Raw genomic sequence first — 21,329 nt, forward strand, 5'->3', positions numbered from 1 at the left:
AGAGTCTGACTTGAGCTGTAGTTTTGTTTTATTTGGCTTCTTAAAACGAACAAAGCTCAACTTCATATATTTTCATTTTCTATCTAATTTTTAATCCTGTAGTCTGCTTCTCTGGTTTTCAGGTACCCAAAATGGAGTGATGATTGATATTACTTAATATTAGAGTGCCAGAAATATGCTCAGCACAATCTAGAACAGAGATTTAGATAGCCCATGTTCTCAGTGAAGCTCGATCCAACAAAAAACATACCTCCAGAATGCACTTGGGGAAAAAATTAAATAGTGACAAAGTATAAATGTTCAGGTACTCCATACGGTTCTGGTAAAATTATTCCCAGCAGTTACCTAGAATATGAAATGACCCTCAGTGTTGTACAGATACTCTTGCAAAGCCACCTGCAGGCTTTTTGCCTTGTATTAATTGTTTGATTAGCTAATTAGTTTCCCCAGCCATGTTTGCTGGAACTCCTACTTGACATGCTGTAAAGAGGGAGAATATAGGCAGTGGTCAGCAGACTTGGCTTTGGGTCCCATTTATTGATGACCTACTGTGTTCTGGGTACTTTAAAATACTTACGCGCTCTAAATATTCCCAAGGGCCTCCCTGGTATAGCCACCCTTTTTATTGTTATTTTTTTTTTTAAAGGTTTTCTTTATTTATTTGAGAGAGAGAACAAGAGATAGCATGAGAGGGGAGAAGGTCAGAGGGAGAATCAGACTCCCCATGGAGCTGGGAGCCTGACGTGGGACTCAATCCTGGGACTCTGAGCCCAAGGCAGTCACTTACCCAGCTGAGCCACCCAAGCGCCCTAGCCCCCCTTTTTAAATAGATGTAGGAATTATAGAGGTTAGGTAGTTTGTCCAAGGTCTTGAAGTGGCAAGACCCAGGATTTGGACCCAGTTCTGTTCAGTTCCAAATAGAGTTGCCTGTACCTCTGTATCATGCTGCATTTAGCATGGCACTCTGCTCCTTTGAACTTGTTTTCCCTTTAAAACGAGAACAACTGTATCAGGCCTGCCTACTTCAAAGAATTCTTACAGAGATCAAATGAAGTAAAATATTTTAAAACACTGTGAAATTTTGGGGGGTGCCTGGGTGGCTCAGTTATTAAGCGTCTGCCTTCGGCTCAGGCCATGATCCCAGACTGGGATCGAGCCCCACATCAGGCTCCCTGCTCAGTGGGGAGCCTGCTTATCCCTCTCCCACTCCCCCTGCTTGTGTTCACTTTCTCTCTGTGTCTCTCTCTGTCAAATAAATAAAACTAAAAAAAAAAAAAAAAAAAACCTGAAATTTTGATAGTATGTAGATATGAAAGCTTTTGGGGCAGTATATACATACACACACACACATTTAAATTTGTCCATACTTCACCACAAAAGGTTTACGATGGTATGTAAAGGATTTTTTGTTTTGTTTTGTTTTTTGTTTTAATTAAAAGCTACCCAGGGGGGTGCCTGGGTGGCTCAGCAGGTTGGGCCTCTGCCTTTGGCTTGGGTCATGACCCTAAGATCATGCAAGATCGAGTCCCACATCCCCACGTCAGACTCTCTCCTCAGCGGGGAGCCTGCTTCCCCCTCTCTCTCTCAGCCTTCCTCTCTGCCTACTTGTGATTTCTCTCTCTGTCAAATAAATAAAATCTTTTAAAAAATAAAATAAAATATCTTAGTAAAGAAAAATAAAGCTACCCAGCTGTTGACTTTGTGTTAGCACTTGGCAGTTAAACCGTCAGAGAAAAATACATAACTCCTATTATTATAGCTTGATAGCATACACAGGTGCCCCCTTCATTCCTGTGTCTGGAACACTAAATTTCTACTCAAAGTTCTGAATTATGGCTGCTGCTTATTCCTTATTTGTAATCAGTCATCTTTGATATTGATTCAAATTTTTGCATAGCATTTGTTAATTAGATGTATATATTTACGGTGGTTATACAAGAATTAAAGTTTTATCTTAACCTTGAGAGTGGACAGCAATCTACCTGGGTTAAAAGTACAGAGACTGAAACAAGATAAAATGTCATTAGAACCTGAAAAGTTTTTTGGTTTCGTTTTAAATATAACCACTTGTGGGTTTTTTTCCCCTCTCTAGGATACAATGTCTCTTTGCTATATGACCTTGAAAACCTGCCGGCATCCAAGGATTCCATTGTGCATCAGGCTGGCATGTTGAAACGAAATTGTTTTGCCTCTGTCTTTGAGAAATATTTCCAATTCCAAGAAGAGGGCAAGGAAGGCGAGAACAGGGCAGTTATCCATTATAGGGATGATGAGACCATGTGAGTATAGAACCTGGTCCCAAAGCCGGGTTTGGGACCAGGCTTACATGCTGTCACTGAAAGATACACATTAGGTCAGACCTTAAGCTCTACTGTGTGAATCCCCCTAACATGTCTTTCTCATAAAGTTCTTTAAGCCAGGTTGTAGATGACAGGGGAAAAAAGGGGGCCATTTTCTGCTCTTCTCCACAGATACCAGTAGTTGGCAGAAGATGAAAGTGCTTTCCTTTAAGACACCACGATTGAAGGTCCCCTTTAGTCATATAGCCTGAGTGACAGGGAGAGGGGACCATGTGTTTTCTGTGTTTGCAACTCTTGGATCATCTACATAGTAGGACTCTCCTAGTATATAAAGAAAGAAATGTTTTAAAGTGAAGATTCTGGAGTAACCCCAGATTCCATGTCCCACCACACAGACACGTCAGTACCAGCTCCTCAGGGTGATGGTCCTCTCCTGCCTCTCTGGGCGGGCATGTGTTACACTGACTCTGTTGGTCAGACATACTGAGTCTCCCTTGGCACACCTTGTTTTATGAACTAAGTGATTTAGGACTTACCGCCTCCTTCACTTGGAAATCAAGTTCTTGACAAAATCTCTTGCTGATTCTTCTTATCTCATGGGTTTTGTTCCCCTCAGGTACGTTGAATCTAAAAAGGACAGAGTCACAGTAGTCTTCAGCACAGTGTTTAAGGATGACGACGATGTGGTCATTGGAAAAGTGTTTATGCAGGTATGCAGCGGATGTCTTGTGGTGGGGCGGAGGGAGCACGGTGGCGTGCTGGTTTACACCTGGGCACGGAAAGCACACCGTGAGCATAGGAGAGAACGGGCCGCTCAGAGGGCGCTGACACTTGTCAGAGATTTCGTCAGATAGCCTCCACAGAACTCACTGCGTGTCGTTTTTCCCTAGTGCCTTTTGCCTTTTTAGCACTGGACTGGAGAGTGAATTGAGGATTAAACATACTAACAGTATGACTGAGTTTTAAGCACCCTTGCTGCCATAGGGTCTTCATTTTAAAGCTTAGTCATGTTTCCTACCTTCTTGTGTTTACTGCAGTTTCTGGCAAGGTCCGTTCTTGGCTTGGTTTAGTTCTTCTCAGAACTGAGTCTCTAGATTCCTGAGCAGCAGGTAGTGTATCAGTAGGGCAGAGTCGGGGGGCAGACAGGGAGGCAGATTGGCCAGGGTTTGTCCAAGGTCACCGCAGAGCGCCTCCCTCAGAAGGAGCTCACCTGCCAAGGAGAGGAATGGGGCTGAGAGGGACATTTGGTAATTGGATTTCTGGTACAGTTGGACTCTAGTCTGATACAATACCCCACTGTGGCTTTGTCCTGCTGTCTGCTAACCAGCTGCTCGCTCTGAGATAGGAGAGCTCATCGGTGAAATGATATATTCAGGCTGATTTCTTCCAGGATAGCTCAGCATTCAGTAGCTAGTACGGCGGTTAGATTGTCAAACACCTTTTGTACATTCATCCTGTTCCTTGGCAGTGTGAGGAGATTTAAGAATTCTGAGACAGACTCTTTTTATTTTATGGGCTATTTTATGGGTATCCTCTCTAAGCGGCTAGGGACATACTCAAAAGTAAGAGCCTCAATTTCATCCATCTCTGGTGGCTTTTTGTGTTTAGTTTAATCAGAAACTCTAATTTTGCAGTCACTATGCAGAAAAAATTGGAATATTGACACTTTCAGCATTTGAGAGCACTAAACTTTGACACAGAGAGAGAGAGAAAGAGAGTGTGTGTGTGTGTGTACATACACACAGATGTATAGACCTATATCTTAGGTCCTAAATGTAAGCCTCCAGACAGGCATTTCATCTGTTTTTAGGTGTAATTGACAAGGGAATTAAATGCAGTAGCTTAGAAATTGGGCTGAATCCAGACTGACAAACTAATTTTAAAAGCTATGAAGTATATATTTAGATTTGGCTGGTTTTTTACCAGTCTTGTTCCATTTTATTCCCAACGACATCTTAACTTATTTTTATGCTTTAAACAGACCTTATCTTGGAGAGCTTACAGGAGATTTGTTCCTTAGGAGAATTTTGTGTTTTTTTGCTTGTGAATTTAAACTTCTCCCTCAAAGTACATGTGATAGGACACTGGTCTCAAAGGGAAGAGGGAGTCTCTGCATTTTTGCACTACCAGTATCTCTAGTTAGTGACTGGACTGGCACCGGGCAGCCCCATCTGGTGTCCAGGAATGTGGAAAGCCTATGCTTGGGAAGCCATCTGCCTTTCTTCCATCTCCACAGAGTCAGAGGCTGGGACAGTTTATTTGAAATGACCTTAGAAACCTGGGCTTATTTTGCTGGATTTTGCTCCAAAATAAATTATCTGAGAATTTTCCTGGACATTGTTACTTTAAATTCCCACAACAGCGGGTGCCTAGCGCAGAATGCTGTGACTCTGGGATGGCTGTTTGAAGTTCCTCCTGATAACTGACCTGCTTGCTGTGGGCCTTTGTGAGTCTCCCCCCTACCAGTGTGGACCTCCAACCTGGTTCAGAACATGATTGCTGTTTTTGTCCGTCAGCAGGCCAACTCTGACCGTTGCTGTCCTGCCTTTAAGAAGAAGACAGGAGCTTCCATTCCCCACTCACATGGATATTCTAGTGTTTGCCTTTGGTGCACTATCTTCATTGGCATGCAAGCTGAGCACTAGAGAAAGTCTGGTAGATATCATGTCACTGCTCATTCTGTGGCAAGCACAAGAACAGTACAGTTTTGGAGATTAGCGTATGGTGAACTAGAATATTTTTCATATTTTTAGATCTTAACGTCAGCCCCCATAACCAAGAAAAGTTAAACATAGTCCACTGGTTTCTGTATGTTGGGGGACAAGACACAAGCTGTCTGCCTTCTAGGCAGGTGTGAAGGTAGGATGTTGAGGACCCTGTCTACCTGGATGCCTGTGTGGTCATAGCTGCAGGATATTTTCCTGAATTGGGAGCACGGAGTCCAAGGAACTCTAGTAGATATTGCCAGACCCTCCACAGAAGTTGTGCCCTTTTGCCTCCCGCCTTCAATACATGAGAGTGCTCGATTTCCAGAGTATGTTGACAGACATTCAGATTTCTGCCAGTCTGATGGATTAAAAATGATATTTATATACTCTTGGGAATGAGGTCCCAAAATCTTTTCTTAATGTTGAAGGCTATTTATTTTTCTTCCCTTTGAGATGTCTCTATCCTTACCTATTTTTCTGTTGGGTTACTGATCTTCTCTATTTCTTTATATACTAGAGAGAATAGCCTTTTATCTATGTAGGAGTTGCAGATATTTTTTCCAGTTTGTCACTAGAGTTTGTGGGGGTGGTTTGCCCTCAACGCAGAAGTTTATTTTCACAAAGTTCAGTCCATCCCTTCTGTGGCTCCTAGATTTTGAGTCATGGTTAGAAATGCCTTCCCTACTCCAGAATTTTAAATAAATATACCTGTATCATTTCTTAGTATTTTTATAGTTTCATATTTTACACCTAATCTTTTGAAAGATGGTTCCATCATTTTTTTCTGAATGGCTACCCCCTGGTCTCAATAGTCATTGTTTCAAGGCTTGTGTTTATACTACCAATTGAAGGTGCTACCTTTATCATATACTCCATTTTTGTATATATTTGGATATATGCTGTATTTGCTATCATAAATTGTGCTTTGATGGAAGAGAGAAATAGTATTGTGGTACTCAAAAGACATCCTAGTTGGAGGAAAAAGAAAGGCATCATTGCTGACAGATACAGGACAAAGACCCTAACAAGAAAGGAGAGCTATTTGTGTGGGTTGGTTGATTGTTTCTGAAGTATTATTTAAGAGAACGCAGCAAGAAGAAACAAAGACGGGAGCGAGCCCCAAATCAGAAGTGCATTGTTAACCAGATATAACGTGTGGTTTTCTGCACACAGAACCCAAGGAATCCGTGCTAATAAGTCACCATGGGTTTACACGCACCCCATCTGGGTTTGAATGCCAACAGGCACCAGTGATTTGGAGTCTTCAAGAAACTTAATAAACACAAGAAAATGCTGGCAGTTATTATCTGTCTATTTTCTCCCCATCCCCCAGGGGAGGGGCGCTAAAGAGTGAAAAAAGAAGTGAGAAAACCTCCCAACCCTTTGCAGAATGAAAAGTAATGTTTTCTAGAGATGGGTAATCTCAGAAGCTTTGCTTTAGGAATTTCCATTTTAAATGATCTTGACTCTTTCTCTGCCTCTCCAAATATTTTTCATTTGAGGAACAAATTTAAGAGGGAGCTAATAACCTAATCTGGCTGTGGTAGTTATCTTCCACCAAGCTCTAGAAGCCAGGCAGTGCCGGCTCAGGAGGCAGCATAGGGAAACAGGCAAGATCCCAGACTGGGCATTAGAATTCCTCAGATGTTACCCTTCTTTTGCTGCTAATTTGTTGAGGGCTTGCTGCCCTGTGCACTTTCTTCCTGCCTACAGGTGGAAGGGTAGTCCCTGTCCCTTCCTTTACAATGCAACAGCACTAAGTCAGCGAGGCTAGAAAGCGCTTGCTTTCATTCAGCAAGCCGTGTGCTAGCCGGCCTCTTTGAAAGAGAAGTAATGGATACAGAGTAATAAAGGAGGATCCTTGGCATGTAGAGCTTACAACCTGGTAGGGAAGCCAGACTGTTAGTGAATAATAAAGTGCCAAAGTAGAGACTTAGAAGACATGGGAAATGCTGACGAGACAGCAGCCAGCTGCCCGAGTATGCTGGAGATGGCAGGATAGAGGAGGTCATAGCTGAGCAGCAGCAGAGGAGCATCACAGACTGAACAGCCATGGAAGCTGGTTTTTGGTCCTCCTGACACTCCGAGGCTTTACCTAGCCCTCGGTTCCATCCTTCTGCTATCATTCAGTGAATTTGGATCACCCTGTTCTGCCAGCATTGCTGGAAAATCTAGTTCTGTTTTTGCACATCTGGGTTGAGACAGGGATGCCTTGTATCACTTTGGTATGTACACGGGAATGTATGTGTTAGAAAAGCCTGTGGTTTGAAGATTAAAACATGTGAGGAATGACCTGGTTTTTACATCCTCATTTTCCTGTCCTTTGAAGAGGGTGGGGACATTGTCTTAGGGATGATTTGCTCTTAGGCAGAGTGGTGGTGATTGAATTCATCCAAGACCAGAATTAACGGTCAGGCTTTAATTTCTCATGTTACATAGGCGCCTTCTCTCAGGGATGAACCCTAAAACAACTCTGCTTCTTTAACTCCATTGTCTTCTGCCCCCAAGAAGGGCTTACATTTAGTCTGAAGTTCCATTTGGTGGATTCTAAACAGTAATGGTCTAAGAAACCTCAGCAAAACAGGACTTAGGTGAAGGTCCAGAGCCCCGAAAAGGCCTGGTTTCAAGAAAGAGGAAGAAGCAGAGATGGGGCGGAAGGGGCGGTGGGGGTGGGTGAGAAATGGGCCAGCTCCTAACGGGCTTTCAGGCAAAGAGGAAGAGAGTTAAGATTTTATCTTGAGTCTTAAGCAAGCTAGAGCCTGGGTTCCATAGCACCCTGAGATTTTAAAGATTTCCTGATAAATACAGCCTCTCCACATGAAATCAAAAGAACCAAATCAGCAGTAGTCCTTAATCTCAATGTAAGCTGGTTCTCTCCTGCTTTGCAGTTTGTTGTCTGTTTAGTCTCAGATGGACTTTTATTGCCTCTTTAATTGCCTCTGTCCTTGCAAAGCAAGAGAAAGGAAAGGGGATTAAGAACGTTCTCATCAGAGGCGCCTGGGTGGCTCAGGCTGTTGAGTGTCTGCCTTCAGCTCCTTCAGGATCCCAGGGTCCTGGGATGGAGCCCCACATCTGGCTCCCTGCTTGGTGGGGAGTCTGCTTCTCCCTGTCCCTCTGCTCCTCCCCACTCTCTCTCTTTCTCTCCTTCCCCCTCCCTCCCTTCCTCCCTCTCTTTGTCTCAAGTAAATAAATAAAATCTTAAAAAAAATTTTTTTTAAAAATGCTCTCATCACATTTTGAAGATCAGCTTTGTTAAGGACTCCGTGGTCTCTGCTTTTTGAGTCCAGATCGTGTGGGTAGCAGGTGGCACTGTCCTACATCGTGCCAGGTGTTTCTTAGCTGTCTGCCACTCTGGAGTGCTACAGAGGGCACACCCCATGGGGCCAGCCTTGTAGTGGAAGCTGCTGTTCTCCTTACGTCAGATTCTTTCCTGCTTGCTTTGTTCAGGAGTTCAAAGAAGGCCGCAGAGCCAGTCACACAGCCCCGCAGGTCCTCTTCAGCCACAGGGAACCGCCTTTGGAGCTGAAGGACACCGATGCTGCCGTGGGCGACAACATTGGCTACATTACCTTCGGTGAGCGGCATGGGGGGTGCCTTCCTGCTGCAGGAGGCCTGAACAGGGACAGGGCTTTGTTAAAATGGGGAAGGGGCAAAAGCAGGCATACCAGATCATTCTGTGCCAGTGCGTTAACTGTGGGAAGGAGTGCCATAGTCCTCTTTTTTATTCCCCTGTTTTTCTTAAATGCTGGGAGAAAAAAAAATCTAGCCCCTGGTGTCAGGTGTTAAGACTTGGGACCACAAAGCAGCTGGGTGGGAGGGAGTTCTCTGGCATTTGGCGTTTCTTGGTTTTTTGCTTCCTGAGCCAGCGCTCCAGCCATGATTCACTTATTCCACTGAAGAAATTCAAATCTTCCCTTATGGTTGTTCCAGACCAGTGAGCTGGCTCGGGATTATAGCTGACAGTTTGAAATAACCGCTTGTTCACACTTGGCACCGGATGCCACTGAGATGTTGCCTTTTGTGAGATTGAAGTCCCCTCACTCCTGATGGTGCACCTGTTGATTGGTGATGAGCCCGCCAGTTTACCATGTTTCCTAAAATCCGAGCTACACATTTTCTGTCGTGTGACGTCTTTGAGGTTGGAATACAGCTTACAGTTCGCATATGCCCCACGCTTTAGTTGGTAGCCTTTCTCTCTGTGGTGCATATAAATGGTCCGGTCGTTGGCATCTTAGATCCTAGGCCACATAGTTACCTCTGGTTCTGGTGTTTGTTTCTTCTCAGGGCAAATGGACACCGGGGTCCCACCCTTTCTTCTGAGGTATTCCTTTTCATGTTAGCAAAGCCACCTACCTGGAGGATTTTACTGTTGCCAAGACCACTGAGTAGAGTAGGTGCAGGAGATGGGGAGGATTGCAGAAAGCTGAAAGGAGGGGTGAAGAGGGCAGAGTGGCTGCAGGGGGCTTCAGTGCATGGTGCCCTGGGAGGGGTTTTTCTCATGCCCGGCCAGAGCAGCTCCTGCTGCCTATTCTCATCAGGAAAGTTGAGGTCCTTGGAGCTTACAGTGTTTAGTGTTCACAAGACCACTGAATCTTCTGGAACCAAGTGCCTCTGAAGGCCAAGTCACCATGGATGGAGGATAAGCAGGCTGTTTCCTCATGCTGATGTCAAAGATAAGGTGTTTTCTCCAAAGTCACCCCCACCCTCCCAGCCAGTGGTTCCACCTCCTCAAGAGACCATGACCTAGAGTGATGCCGGCACTAAGCCTTTTCTCAGGGGAGCCCTGGTTTTCTGCCATCACCTCCTCCATTTTCCTTGACATAGCCTCCATTTGCACTCACTGGGACCCGCCTTGTTGTAGTACTTATCCCTTCCTTGCTGGAGGAGAACACCTTGTCAGAGCCTGGGCTTAGTGAAACAAGTGCATTCTCCTCAGGCAGGGAGAGATCGGAGCTGACTGTAGGCTCTGATCTTACCGCCCTTTGGCCTTGATGTTACCCTGACGTCTTATCTGTGTCCCTGCCCGCAGTGCTGTTCCCTCGCCACACCAACGCCAGTGCTCGAGACAACACCATCAACCTGATCCACACGTTCCGGGACTATCTGCACTACCACATCAAGTGCTCTAAGGTGAGGCGGCACCTCGGGCCTGTGCTCCAGGTCATTCTCCACCGGAGTTAATGGCTAAAAAGTCATTTCTGCGTGGGCTGCACCTGGCTGCCTCAGTCAGTAGGGCATGTGACACAATCATGATTACGGTTGTGAGTTTGAGCAGCATACTGCAGGTAGAGTTTACTTTTTAAAAAAAAAAGTCATTCCTATAGTCCAGGCTGTTGCTATGAACTCTAATGGTTCTGGAGACTTTAAGATACCATGGCCTTCCTTCCATCTCTCCCCACTACCTCTCTGCACAGTAGAGAGATGAACATATGTCTCCAGAAAGGGTTGCCCTCCGGCTTCCCTGCATGGATCTTTGTCAGGCCCAGGGCATATGTTCCCCAACCTTCCTGAAAGCAGAGCTGTCTTTCTAGCACCTGACTGCTTCAGTACCCATTGTGTTTGCTCCCAGGCCTATATCCACACACGTATGCGGGCGAAAACATCTGACTTCCTCAAGGTGCTGAACCGTGCACGTCCAGATGCCGAGAAAAAAGAAATGAAAACAATCACGTGAGTAGGGCGGTCTCACAGGCAGGACCACCCTCCTTTCCCGATTGCACCAAGAGGAAAATAGTGGATGTGGGTGACCTGGCCCTCCAGGTGTCTGGTAGCTGCTGCCTACATGGGAAAGGCAGGCAGGGTCGGGCCTGGAGCCACCTGACTGACTGAAAATGGGATGGACAGGTTTTCAGTCCTGAGTGGGCCGGGATGGATTCCCTTGTTTCCACATCTTTGTGAGCTAGCAAAATGTCAGCTAGGGAAGACAAAAAGGGACCTTTTTACTGAGATGCACTATGTTCTCTTTGGGCCTGAGTTAAGAGGTCAGTCCTCAGGGTCTTCCTGGAAAAGGGAAGAGATTTGCTTACAGACATTTAGCTGAGTTAACGGGCCTGCAGCCACCCCCTATTTTTATCCCCTGCTCTGCTGCTTGGCAGGAAGTTGCATGGAGACAGAGTTATCTTTCTCAGGGATAGAAATGCTGAATAGCACTCCCATGTGTGGCTCCGTGCAGGAGAGGCCAGAGTGGCCTGGAGCCTAGGTAGGGATTAAGGTCTTCAAGCAAAATGTCAGGTTTGGATGCCCCTTCTGGTGAAATTTAGGCGATCCTGTTCTCAAGGAATAAGTGCTTATCTGCCAGCTTCTGTGCCCATTAAACTCAGGTCTTGAGGTGAACTAAGCTTCTGCCCACCCCTCCCAACCAGCATATTTGCCAACACCAACTCCTTTCAGGGATGACCTTTGGCAGGTATGGTGTGCACAGGGCTCCGAGTTCTCCCCTAGCACATGAGGCCTCTCCTGCCAAGCTAGTTTCTGCTGCCACTTGACAGGATAAGAGAGGCGCCTGACTCTTGGTACCGGAGCTGAGGGTTTTCAGTCTCGGGAACATCAGAGCAGTGAAAGTCACTCCCAATTTCCTTGGGTAGAGGCTTATAAAAGCAGTGGAAGTCATTCCCGATTTCCTCGGGCAAAGGCTTTAGAGGCTAGGTAGTAACTCTCTGTAGCTCCTGCCCAGAGCCTCAGGAGGGGTGTTCAGGCTGTAGTTGGGTCTTCTGCTTCCAGAGAGGTGTCCAGAAGCCATGGTGGCGAATTCACAGCGTCACCCCTTCTACTCCGCAGCTCTGTGGCAAGGCCAGACATGGGCAAAACCAACACTGTGGGGAGGGCATATGTCCTGGGACACAAACGCTGTTTCCACCTCTTCTATAACCTGGCCTCCCTCCTGGAGTTTCCAAGGTCCCCTGCCCCTCTGGCTTTCCATGGAACCGCTCTTGTCACTTTGGTGACCTCAAGCGTAAGGCAGCCAATGCTGTGCTGTTTCCAGGGCCAGTGGAGAGACTGGCTGGGAGGTGAACGGGCAGCTGGGCACAGCAGAAGGAAGCCTGACCCGTCAGCCCGTCACACACCAAATAGGAAGGCTGGCCTCGTAAATAGGCCATAAGGGCCTGCCTGTGTCATCCTTAGCCCTGTAACTTCTCGTCTGTTCAGAAGAGCCCACCAAGGCAGCCACCACCCAGTGTCTCCCCACAAGGGTTCTCCCCTGTCCTGGTAAGGAACTGGGGAAGGGTAGATCCTTAAATTGTCCGTAAACCACCTTCCTGGGGCTTAAAAAGAGCAGCTCTGCCTTTTTCTGTTCTGTGACCTCTCTTTAGCAGAGATGGGCCCCAGAAAGGAGGAGGGGGAGGCGAACAACCATATCCAAGCTGAAAACCAGGTTGTGTTACTAAGGATGAGTAGGAGAAGCCAGGACCCCCACCCCCCACTCCCGGCAGCAGAAACGGGCTGCATGGAGTAGGATGGTTTCCTGGCTTGGTGCCCTCTGCCGGAATCGAACACTCAGGAGCTTTGCCTGGCGGGATGGGGCTGTGGGGGAAACACTACAGTTTCAGTCTGGGCTGGGTGAGACATTCAGGATAGGAAAATTTAGCCCCCAATCTTTGCCCCAGTTTCCCATAGTTCTCAGCCCCAGCTTCCAGGCTGCTTTACCAAACGACCTCTGTCTTCAGGAGCTAGCCTGTTCCCAAAGCTGGCCCTTCCAGAGTAATACTGGATGGGACAAAGGCCAAGATTCAGGAGCCTAAAGTCAGGCGAGTGTTCTGTAACCAAGTGTGTGGTCACTGCAAGGCAACACACAGCTCCTGTACTTGGAAGTTTCGAGCATCCTGATCCTTGGGGACAGATTGAAGGAGCTGCTCTCTGTGAGCCTGAAGGGGTGTAAGCTGTGTAAGAGAGGCCCTGAGCTCTCGGCCTGGAAGAGGGTTGAGTCCTGACTGAAGTTCGAGTAGGTCTAGGCCATCCAGACACCATGGGCCAGGGACTGTCCTGTCTAGCTTGGTACATTGAATGTCCTTGCGGGCTTGGCACAGGTGCTCCCTGGTGTCCCCAAAGTGTTCAGCAGGAGGAAAGCTGATGAAGTCTCTCTGGGAGCTGGGGCTTATTCCAGGCCTAGAGTTCCCACAGCCTCTAAGGAACTTACTCACCTATGTCTGGTGTCCCTGGGATCACATCCCCAGTCCAGGAGTGTGGGGCGGCAGGACAGGTGAGCCAGAAACTGGCCTTCACACTTCTCTCTGCTTTTGAAGGGGGAAGACGTTTTCATCCCGCTAACTCTCGGGAACAGGAAGAGGAGGCGGCTGGCAGCTGAAGGCGGGAACACTTGCTGCTGGATAATCGTAGCTTCTCAACGTTGCCCCTCTTCAGGTTCTTACGGGATTCTCCGTTTTGGTTCCATTTTTGTACACGTTTGGAAAATAATCTGCAGAAACGAGCTGTGCTTGCAAGGACTTCATAGTTCTCAAGAATTAAAAAAAGAAAAAAAGGATTTCCACTTGATCAACTTAATTCCTTTTCTTTACCTTCCCTCCCTCACTCCCTTGCCTTCCTCCCCTTTTCCAAGCTGTTGCGCTTTGCAATATGTTACTGGTAATGAGTTGCAGGATAATGCAATCTTAACTTGTTTTCTCCTAAGTATTTGAGTTCAAAACTCCTGTATCTAAAGAAATACGGTTGGGGTCATTAATAAAGAAAATCTTTCTATCTTACATGAGAATTTGCTGGGTTTCTAGACTGAATCCAAAAGGGGGTGTGGTGGAGAGTACACATGGCTCTGCCCTTAAACTACAGACCCAAATCTGGGAAACCTTAGACCACAAGTCCCTCAACCACCCTTTAGAAGAGAGAGAGGATGGCTGGTTAGTGAGCTCTTGGTTGGCGGTTCTGAGTAAATGTGAACGTGCTTCCTGTAAAGCCTGCTTGTTACCAAGTCTGGCTGGCTGTGGCCGAGAAGCTTCTGGGACTGTGATAGTCACATAAGTGTTTTCTGGCTTTTTTTTTTTTAAGATTTTATTTATTTATTTGACAGAGACAGCAAGAGAGAGTACAAGCAGAGGGATTGAGAGGGGGAGAAGCAGGCTTCCCATTGAGCAGGGAGCCCAGCTCAGGGCTCAATCCCAGGATTTGAGGATCATGACCTGAGCTGAAGGCAGATACTTAAGGACTGAGCCCACCCAGGCTTCTCCTGGCTAATTCTTTAATTATGGATAATACACAGGATTTCCCACAATGAGTTCTGTGGCATGTGTTGTTCTGCAGGACATTGATGGGTGTTAGGGTGTGGGCCCAATGTAGACTAACTGGCCACCCTTTCTCTTCCCACACAGGATCCCATAAGACTGGCATTCCGCAAAATTTCCTTTGGAGAGATGCTTGCCTAACAGTACCATGCCTAGAAATGTATGCTGGCCCCTAGCTAGCAGGACAGTGATCCCCAAAATAAAATCGTTCAGAATATTCAGTAGAGAATGTTAGGAGCACTTGAAATGGTCTAAGGGCCATCCTGGCAGTTTTTAGCTTCTTGCTTTCCCTTTTAACTTGTCGCCATCTAGTGCAGTGTGTTTCAGACTGGTTTTAAGATTCATTCGTGAACTGTGAGCTGTCATGATATTTTTGTTTCCTGAACTGTTATGAGATGACTGTAGGTTCATAGGCAGCCGTGAAGAAATAATACAGAATTTCTGTGTGCCCTTCACCCAGCTCCCCCCAGTGGTAGCATCTCGAATGACTGTAGTGTGGTATCTCAGCCAGGACCCTGTCCACAGTCTGGCCTGTGTGTGTCTGTGTGTGTCGGGGGGAGGGGGGGGCGCTATGTATTTCTGTCACATGTGTAACTTCATCACTGTTTGTTTGTTTGTTTGTTTGTTTTTAAGATTTTATTTATTTATCAGAGAGAGAAGGGGAGAAAGCAAGCACAGGCAGACAGAATGGCAGGCAGAGGCAGAGGGAGAAGCAGGCTCCCTGCCGGGCAAGGAGCCCGATGTGGGACTCGATCCCAGGACGCTGGGATCATGACCTGAGCCGAAGGCAGCTGCTTAACCAACCGAGCCACCCAGGCGTCCCCATCACTGGGTTTTTTGTTTGTTTTTGTTTTTGTTTTTGTTTTGTTTGAAGATTTTATTTCTTTGAGGAGAGAAAGAGCAAACACAAGTGGTAGGAGGAGAGTAGCAGTCCCCCCACCCCCACCACAGAGATAAGAGCTCAGTGCAGAGCTCAATCCCAGGACCCTGAGATCATGACCTGAGCTGAAGACAGAGGCCTAACCAACTGGGCCACCTGATTCCCCAGCTTTTTTTTTTTTTAATGGACTAGTATAGATGAGAGTGTATCACATTTCTCAAGGGTAAGTATTGGTTTTGGAATGTGTTTTGGTTATGTACACATGTCTTGATTAGATTATAAAAAGCCCCCCCCCCTTTTACTCTGGGTCACAGTCAAGAAATCTGAAAGCTGTAGGTCATTCAGTCACCCAGTCATTTCAGACTCCACTGAAATGGGCTCTCAGCTGGGGACATAGCTCAGTCCCCATCCCAACAAACCTGTGCGCTGGGGAGGAGTGACCCCTTGTACCCCACTTCTGGTGGTGGCAGAGATGGAGAAAGCAGTGTTGGCCGCTGTGTCAGCCCTCTCCCACTACTTAGCAGTTGCCATCTCCACTCCCTTTGGTCTCATTGGAAGTGAAGACTCTTGAGTTCAAGCAAAGCTATCCACTCCTGGGATTGCTGAAAGCACTGTAGTGGCTCTGAGGGGCCCGTGTTGAACCTGGCTTAACCATAACAGGAAGGACCAGAGTGTCTTCTGGCCAGAGACCTTGGCCTCAGGGCTTCCTGAGGCCAAGGTCCTGGCTAGGCTTGTGCCCAGAGCCCTCCAGAGGCTCCCAAGGGCTTGTCTACTCTTGCCTAGGGGGGAGTGAAGAGTTGACAGTGGTCCCTGGAGGGCAGCCAGGATCCAGAAAGCCCTGGAACCACCTCCCTTCCACAGGTCCCATTAGCGAGTACCCCAGCCCCTGTACACCACTCCCGCCCAGCCCTATCTCAGCAAAGAGCTTCAAATAGGAGGCCCAGGAGGATTCCCTGGCAGGCCTGGGCCCCACAGTAGAGGCTCTGCAGGAGGAGAGGAGAATGGGGACCACAGAGGTCAGCCTGCAGCTAGAAAGGAGGGTCTGGAAACTATCTGCACCACAGCCCTCCTATGGGCCAAGGGGAGAAGGCTGGGGTTGAGTCCACGCTAGAGTTGGGTGAGAGAGCAGAGAAGGCCTGGATGGTCCAGTGAGGAGACAGGACCCAGGCTTCCTGGCCCCTGCTGCCTAAGCCACCCCCTTCGGACGTCATCCCACACACAGTGTTTAGACAAAGCAGTGAAGAAGAAACACAGACATCCTGGATCCCTTAGGGAGGAGGCCAGGGCTGGGAACAGAAGGAGGTCTGTTTATTCCTGGCAGTCCTACATCTGAGGGGCCGCACACCCACTTCTGTCCAGGCCCCAGGCTGAACTCTCCCAGAGCCTCTGACTTCTGCCCGACCAGATAGCGTGGGTCTGAGGGCCGGCTGCTGGAAGCCAGCGTCCTCTGGCCGCCAGCTTGCTGGAGGAGGGGTTTGAGGCTGGATGCTTTCCTCTTCCCACTTGCTGTCCTAACAGAAGTCCTGTCTCCCCGGTTCCCCCAATCCTCTGCAGGATGGGCAGAGCTAGACCCTTCGGGTCCACAGCCTTCAGCTCAGGTCTCCTCTCCCTGCCCTTCCTCACCGAGGGCACCGAAGTCCCCATCTCAGTCTACCTGCGCTCTTGAGCAGGGAAGTCTTTCCCCATGTCTCATCTCCAGCTTTCTTGCTGCAGTTGCTACCAGCTCCCTCACACTTCAATCTGCTTCTCTCTGGCACCCCAAGGCCTCACTTGATACAAGTGAAAATTGGAGCATCACACTTCTTGTCTCCCTAGCCTTGAACTTGCCCTTCTTCTCCTGTACCTACTCCACTCAGTGTCTCTGTGGAGCTGAAGTGCCCTTCTCCTCTTGCTTTTTGTGAGCTCTCGATCTGCCTCTCTCTACAGAGTTCTTAGAGGGGGCAGGTGGCTGGAGGGGAGCGACAGAGGGCAGGAATCCTAAAAATGTTAATAACAGCTGTCTGTGGGCCTAGTGTTTATCTAAGTCTTCACCACACATTAGCTTGGGGTTCGTCTCGCCATAGGTGAGCACAGTACAAGCCCCCTTCTACAGATGAGGAAACGAAGGCAAAAGAACTTGAGTAATTTTCCCAAGTTCACACAAAAGGGGGGAAAAAAAAGATCCCGCGATTCTAAGATTCATACCCAGGCTTTCTGCCTCCAACACTGGCTCACACCTCTTACTCATCACGGAGGCCTCCTGTTAAGTGTCAGGCTGTCAGGCACTGGGATATATAGAGTCACATGTTACTCTGTGATAGTCCCCAACACCCCAGAGAGGTGCTTTTACTTGTATTTTACACATGGGAAAATTGAGGCACAGGAGTAGCTTGTCCAAATGCCACACCTCCTAGCCCAGAGCCACTTTTACCTCCTATCCCAGAACTAGACTCAAAGCAGTTGAGAAAAGTATAGAATGACCCCAGATTCTAGAAGGAAGTTTGGCTTTATAAACCGGAAGGCCCACCAGGTGATAGGATGGAAGGATCCTCAAGCTCCAAACAGCCCCACCCCTGCCACCATCATACTGCTTTTCCCAATTAACTTAACGGAGCTGGGTGTGCTGTTGGCTGGTCCGCAACCCCAGGGGTTTATAACTCATCAAATGTAAATGTATTCGTTGGGGCAAGAAGCAGAAAGGAGTAGCTGAAACCCTGATTCCTCAAATTCTGATTCCTCGCTGACTGGATTGCATTTCTCAGATTAGCTAGGCGCGTGGCAGGTGACCGGGCTCCCCTGAGGTAAGGGATCTGCCACCTCAGTGGCAAGCTACAGCTGGTGGCTGGGGAGTGGGCACACAGGTACAGGAGAGGGGGAGGGCACTGGACAAAGACGGCCAGCCTCCTGACTCCTGCCGCCTAGCCAGTGCCAGGCTCCACCCCTGAGAGGCGGGGCCAGGCTGAGCCCCACCACCCCCAGCTCCAACCCTCCAGAGCCCAGGCTGGGGCAGAGCCTGGGCAGCAGAGAGCCTGGGGCCCTGCAGTACCCCCAGAGTGGAGGCACCATGCCCTCACCGGCCACAGGGACCACAGACCGCGCAGGAAGCCCTGCAGGCCCGCCTACAGCAACTCCCTGACCCCCAGGGGCAAGCCCAGGCTGGGCCAGCAACACCTGCCTTCCAAGAGCCATGTGAGTAGCTACGCCCTCCTCCCTGCCCCCCTCCACGCCCTCTGCCCCCACCAAGCACCCAACCTCACCTGGAGACCTCAGCCCCAGGTCCTGAAGAGGCCATTGCAGCCAGCCCAAGCCACCAGAGCCTCCACGGTGTGCAGGTCACGGGCCAGCACACCACACAAGGTGGCCCAGGTGCCAGCCCTGCCTTTCATGCTGCTCCTGGGGAGGAGGGGTGGGTCTCCCACCAGGGGAGTGCTGGGACCTCCAGCCCCGGACAAGAGTCCAGGTTTGAAGTCAGGGCCTCTGAGGTCTCATGGGGTTTAATAAAGTTTGTGGCGCAGGGACAAAGGGAACAGAAACTAAAGGGCTTGCTAGAGAGGGAAGGATGTCCTGGGTAGAGGGCTCAGCGTGAGGGGTGGGGGAAGTTGAGGAAGAGGAAATAAGCTGAGGAGAGGGGAGAGGGGCAGTAGCTTGGCAGGCCTTGGTGGGCCGGGGGGAGCTGGAGAGAGGACGGTCCTGAGCTCAGGGAGACATGGGTGCCCTCAGATCTGATGACTTGGGGGTGGGGGCAGGTAGAAATCCTTTCCTTATTGACTTTAATCCTAGCAACAGGCGCTGCTCTCCTGCCGAAAGTAGCAGGAGTTTCCCCCTGGGCCTGGACCCTTCCTCCTCCCCACATGTGGCCTTGGGGCCGGGGTGCCGGAAGAACCGAGGAAGGAAAGGACTGGGCCAGATCAGAGTCCCAGAACGGCCAGACCCTGCCGTCGGGCTCCTCCTGCCAGCTCCCGCAGGTGTGGGAGCTGTCCTCCTTGCGGCTGGCATCCTCCTCCTCCCGGGCGAGTCCTCTCTTCCTCCAGTTCCCAGGAAGGGCTCTGTTGCTAGTGTGCTGCAGATGAGTCAAGTTTATGGGCTGGAAGTCCTACCCAGAGGCTGCTCACTGAGCTGTAATCATTACGTACTGAGGGCCTGAGGGCCGGGTGGTGGGGGTAGGGGGTGGGTTAGGGGAACAAGGCAACCTGCTCATTGCTGCCTTCCGTGGCCGTGGCCTGTCACTGACTCAGGTGTTCAGCCAGCCCTGCCCTTGCCTCTGCCTCACTCACTCCTGCCCTGACCCCCCAATCCTTAGCAGCCTCCCCTCTCCCAGGGCTCCGGTGCCAACCAGGCTGGGAGCATCCGAGGACAGGGACCCCTCCTTCATCAGAGCACCCACCCCTAGCCCTGGCCCCAGCCCAACCTGAAGGAGGCTCTCAACTGATCAATGGCCAGAAGCCACGACACACCAGCCAGACCCTGTTCTCCCTTTTGGCCAATGTGGAGGCCTTGTCTTGTGGAGGCCGGGATGGACAAAATGCTCTGGGGCTTTGGGGCTGGGTGGGTCCACCCTTTAGTCTAAATGGAGGCCTTAAAACGGCTGCCCAGAGAGGGTGGGACAGGTAATAGCACTGGCCAACACGGGTAGAGCCTGGGGAGTTGGGGGAATACAGCTGCCCCTCAGCTCCAGCCCATGGCCAGCACGCTGGGCATACTTGTTGCTAGAGGGGACCTCTTAAGAGAAGCCCAGAATATGAATTTTTATGTAAATTTCAATAGGCAGTTATTTGGGGGGGAAAGTGTTCTCAGCAAACAAGATAAGGGCCCACTGTGCGCCCTCTGGACGACTGCCCAGCACCCCCTAATTCTGGCTGCCCATCTCTCATTCAGGCACGCTGGCTGCTGCTCCAGGCCTCCTCTGTCCCCAGGCCAAAGATGATCCCCAACAGCACCAGGGAGGCACCCAGCCCGGTTCCCACGGGGGCCCTGGGGCTCTCCCTGGCCCTGGCCATCCTCATCATCACCGCCAACCTGCTCCTGGCCTTGGGCATCGCCAGGGATCGGCACCTGCGCCGCCCGCCCGCTGGCTGCTTCTTCCTGAGCCTGCTGCTGGCCGGGCTGCTCACAGGGCTGGCGCTACCCGTGCTGCCCGGCCTCTGGAGCCAGAGCCGCCTAGGCTACTGGTCCTGTTTCTTCCTCTATCTGGCGCCCAATTTCTCCTTCCTGTCCCTGCTCGCCAACCTCCTGCTGGTGCACGGCGAGCGCTACATGGCAGTGCGGCAGCCCCTGCGGCCCCGCGGGAGCACATGGCTGGCCCTGCTCCTCACCTGGGCCGGGCCCCTGCTCTTCACCAGCCTGCCAGCCCTGGGGTGGAACCATTGGGCCCCCGGCACCAACTGCAGCTCCCAGGCTGTCTTCCCCGCCCCCTACCTCTACCTTGAAGTCTACGGGCTCCTGCTGCCCGCTGTGGGGGCCGCCGCCCTGCTCTCTGCCCGTGTGCTGGCCATGGCTCACCGCCAGCTGCAGGACATCCGGCGGCTGGAGCGGGCAGTGTGCCGTGGCGCGCCATCGGCCCTGGCCCAGGCCCTCACCTGGAGGCAAGCAAGGGCACAGGCCGGGGCCACGCTGCTCTTCGGGCTGTGCTGGGGGCCCTATGTGGCCACCCTGCTCCTCTCAGTCCTGGCCTTTGAGCAGCGCCTGCCGCTGGGGCCAGGAACTCTGTTGTCCCTCATCTCACTGGGTAGTGCCAGCGCAGCAGCCGTGCCCGTGGCCATGGGGCTGGGGGATCAGCGCTACACAGCCCCCTGGAGGACGGCCGCCCGCAGGTGCCTGCGCATGCTGCCCAGAAGGACCCCCCGCACTGGGCCTGGCCCCCGCACAGCCTACCGCACCAGTAGCCAAAGCAGCGTGAACCTTGACTTGAACTAGGGGAAGGGCCTCTGCTGGCTCCTACTCGAAGCATCTGTCCATCTCCGCCAGGAAGGCAGTCTCCTCTTGTCTCCCCGGCCCTGCATCAGAGGCCCTGCCCTTATCTGACCCTACCCTGACCTAATAAACTCTGGCCAGGTCACGGTTATCTCATTCTGCTTCTCCGAAAGGGGGTGGGGAGAGAACTAAAGTCAGATGTGCATCCACAGAGATCCGACTCCCTCAGCATCAACCATCAGGGAGAGCCAGCTGAGGGCTCTCAAAGCCTAGCAGATTCTGCGGGGCCCCTCACCCCGACATGCCCCTCCCTGGTTTCTCA

The 21,329-nt window shown here is 50.2% G+C and overlaps 2 protein-coding genes across 2 annotated transcripts in view; both read left to right on the top strand.

The window, feature by feature from the left end:
* The window catches only part of ARPC2 (actin related protein 2/3 complex subunit 2), a 29,193-nt gene extending 15,486 nt beyond the window's left edge, over positions 1-13,707 (top strand). Inside the window, exons 6-11 of the mRNA XM_045078737.1 lie at positions 2,093-2,279; positions 2,917-3,010; positions 8,456-8,582; positions 10,038-10,138; positions 10,578-10,678; positions 13,249-13,707. Coding sequence (XP_044934672.1) covers positions 2,093-2,279; positions 2,917-3,010; positions 8,456-8,582; positions 10,038-10,138; positions 10,578-10,678; positions 13,249-13,273 — 635 coding nt within the window. The 3' untranslated portion in view covers positions 13,274-13,707. The remainder of the gene's footprint in view (positions 1-2,092; positions 2,280-2,916; positions 3,011-8,455; positions 8,583-10,037; positions 10,139-10,577; positions 10,679-13,248) is intronic.
* Positions 13,708-15,276: 1,569 nt separating this feature from the next.
* Positions 15,277-21,152, top strand: GPBAR1 (G protein-coupled bile acid receptor 1). The gene is made up of 2 exons (XM_004762737.3): positions 15,277-18,286; positions 19,973-21,152. The coding sequence occupies exon 2, from the start codon at positions 20,018-20,020 to the stop codon at positions 21,008-21,010; it is 993 nt and encodes a 330-aa protein (XP_004762794.1). The 5' UTR covers positions 15,277-18,286; positions 19,973-20,017; the 3' UTR covers positions 21,011-21,152.
* The last annotated feature ends 177 nt before the right edge of the window (positions 21,153-21,329 follow it).

The sequence above is a fragment of the Mustela putorius genome, unplaced genomic scaffold (genome assembly GCF_011764305.1).
Source record: "Mustela putorius furo isolate JIRA1106 unplaced genomic scaffold, ASM1176430v1.1 tig00000275_pilon_pilon_pilon, whole genome shotgun sequence".
In the NCBI taxonomy this organism is placed as follows: Eukaryota; Metazoa; Chordata; class Mammalia; order Carnivora; family Mustelidae; genus Mustela; species Mustela putorius.

Excerpts from the sequence above, each read along its gene's own strand:
- GPBAR1 (XM_004762737.3), top strand. The coding sequence starts at position 20,018 with ATGATCCCCAACAGCACCAGGGAGGCACCCAGCCCGGTTCCCACGGGG.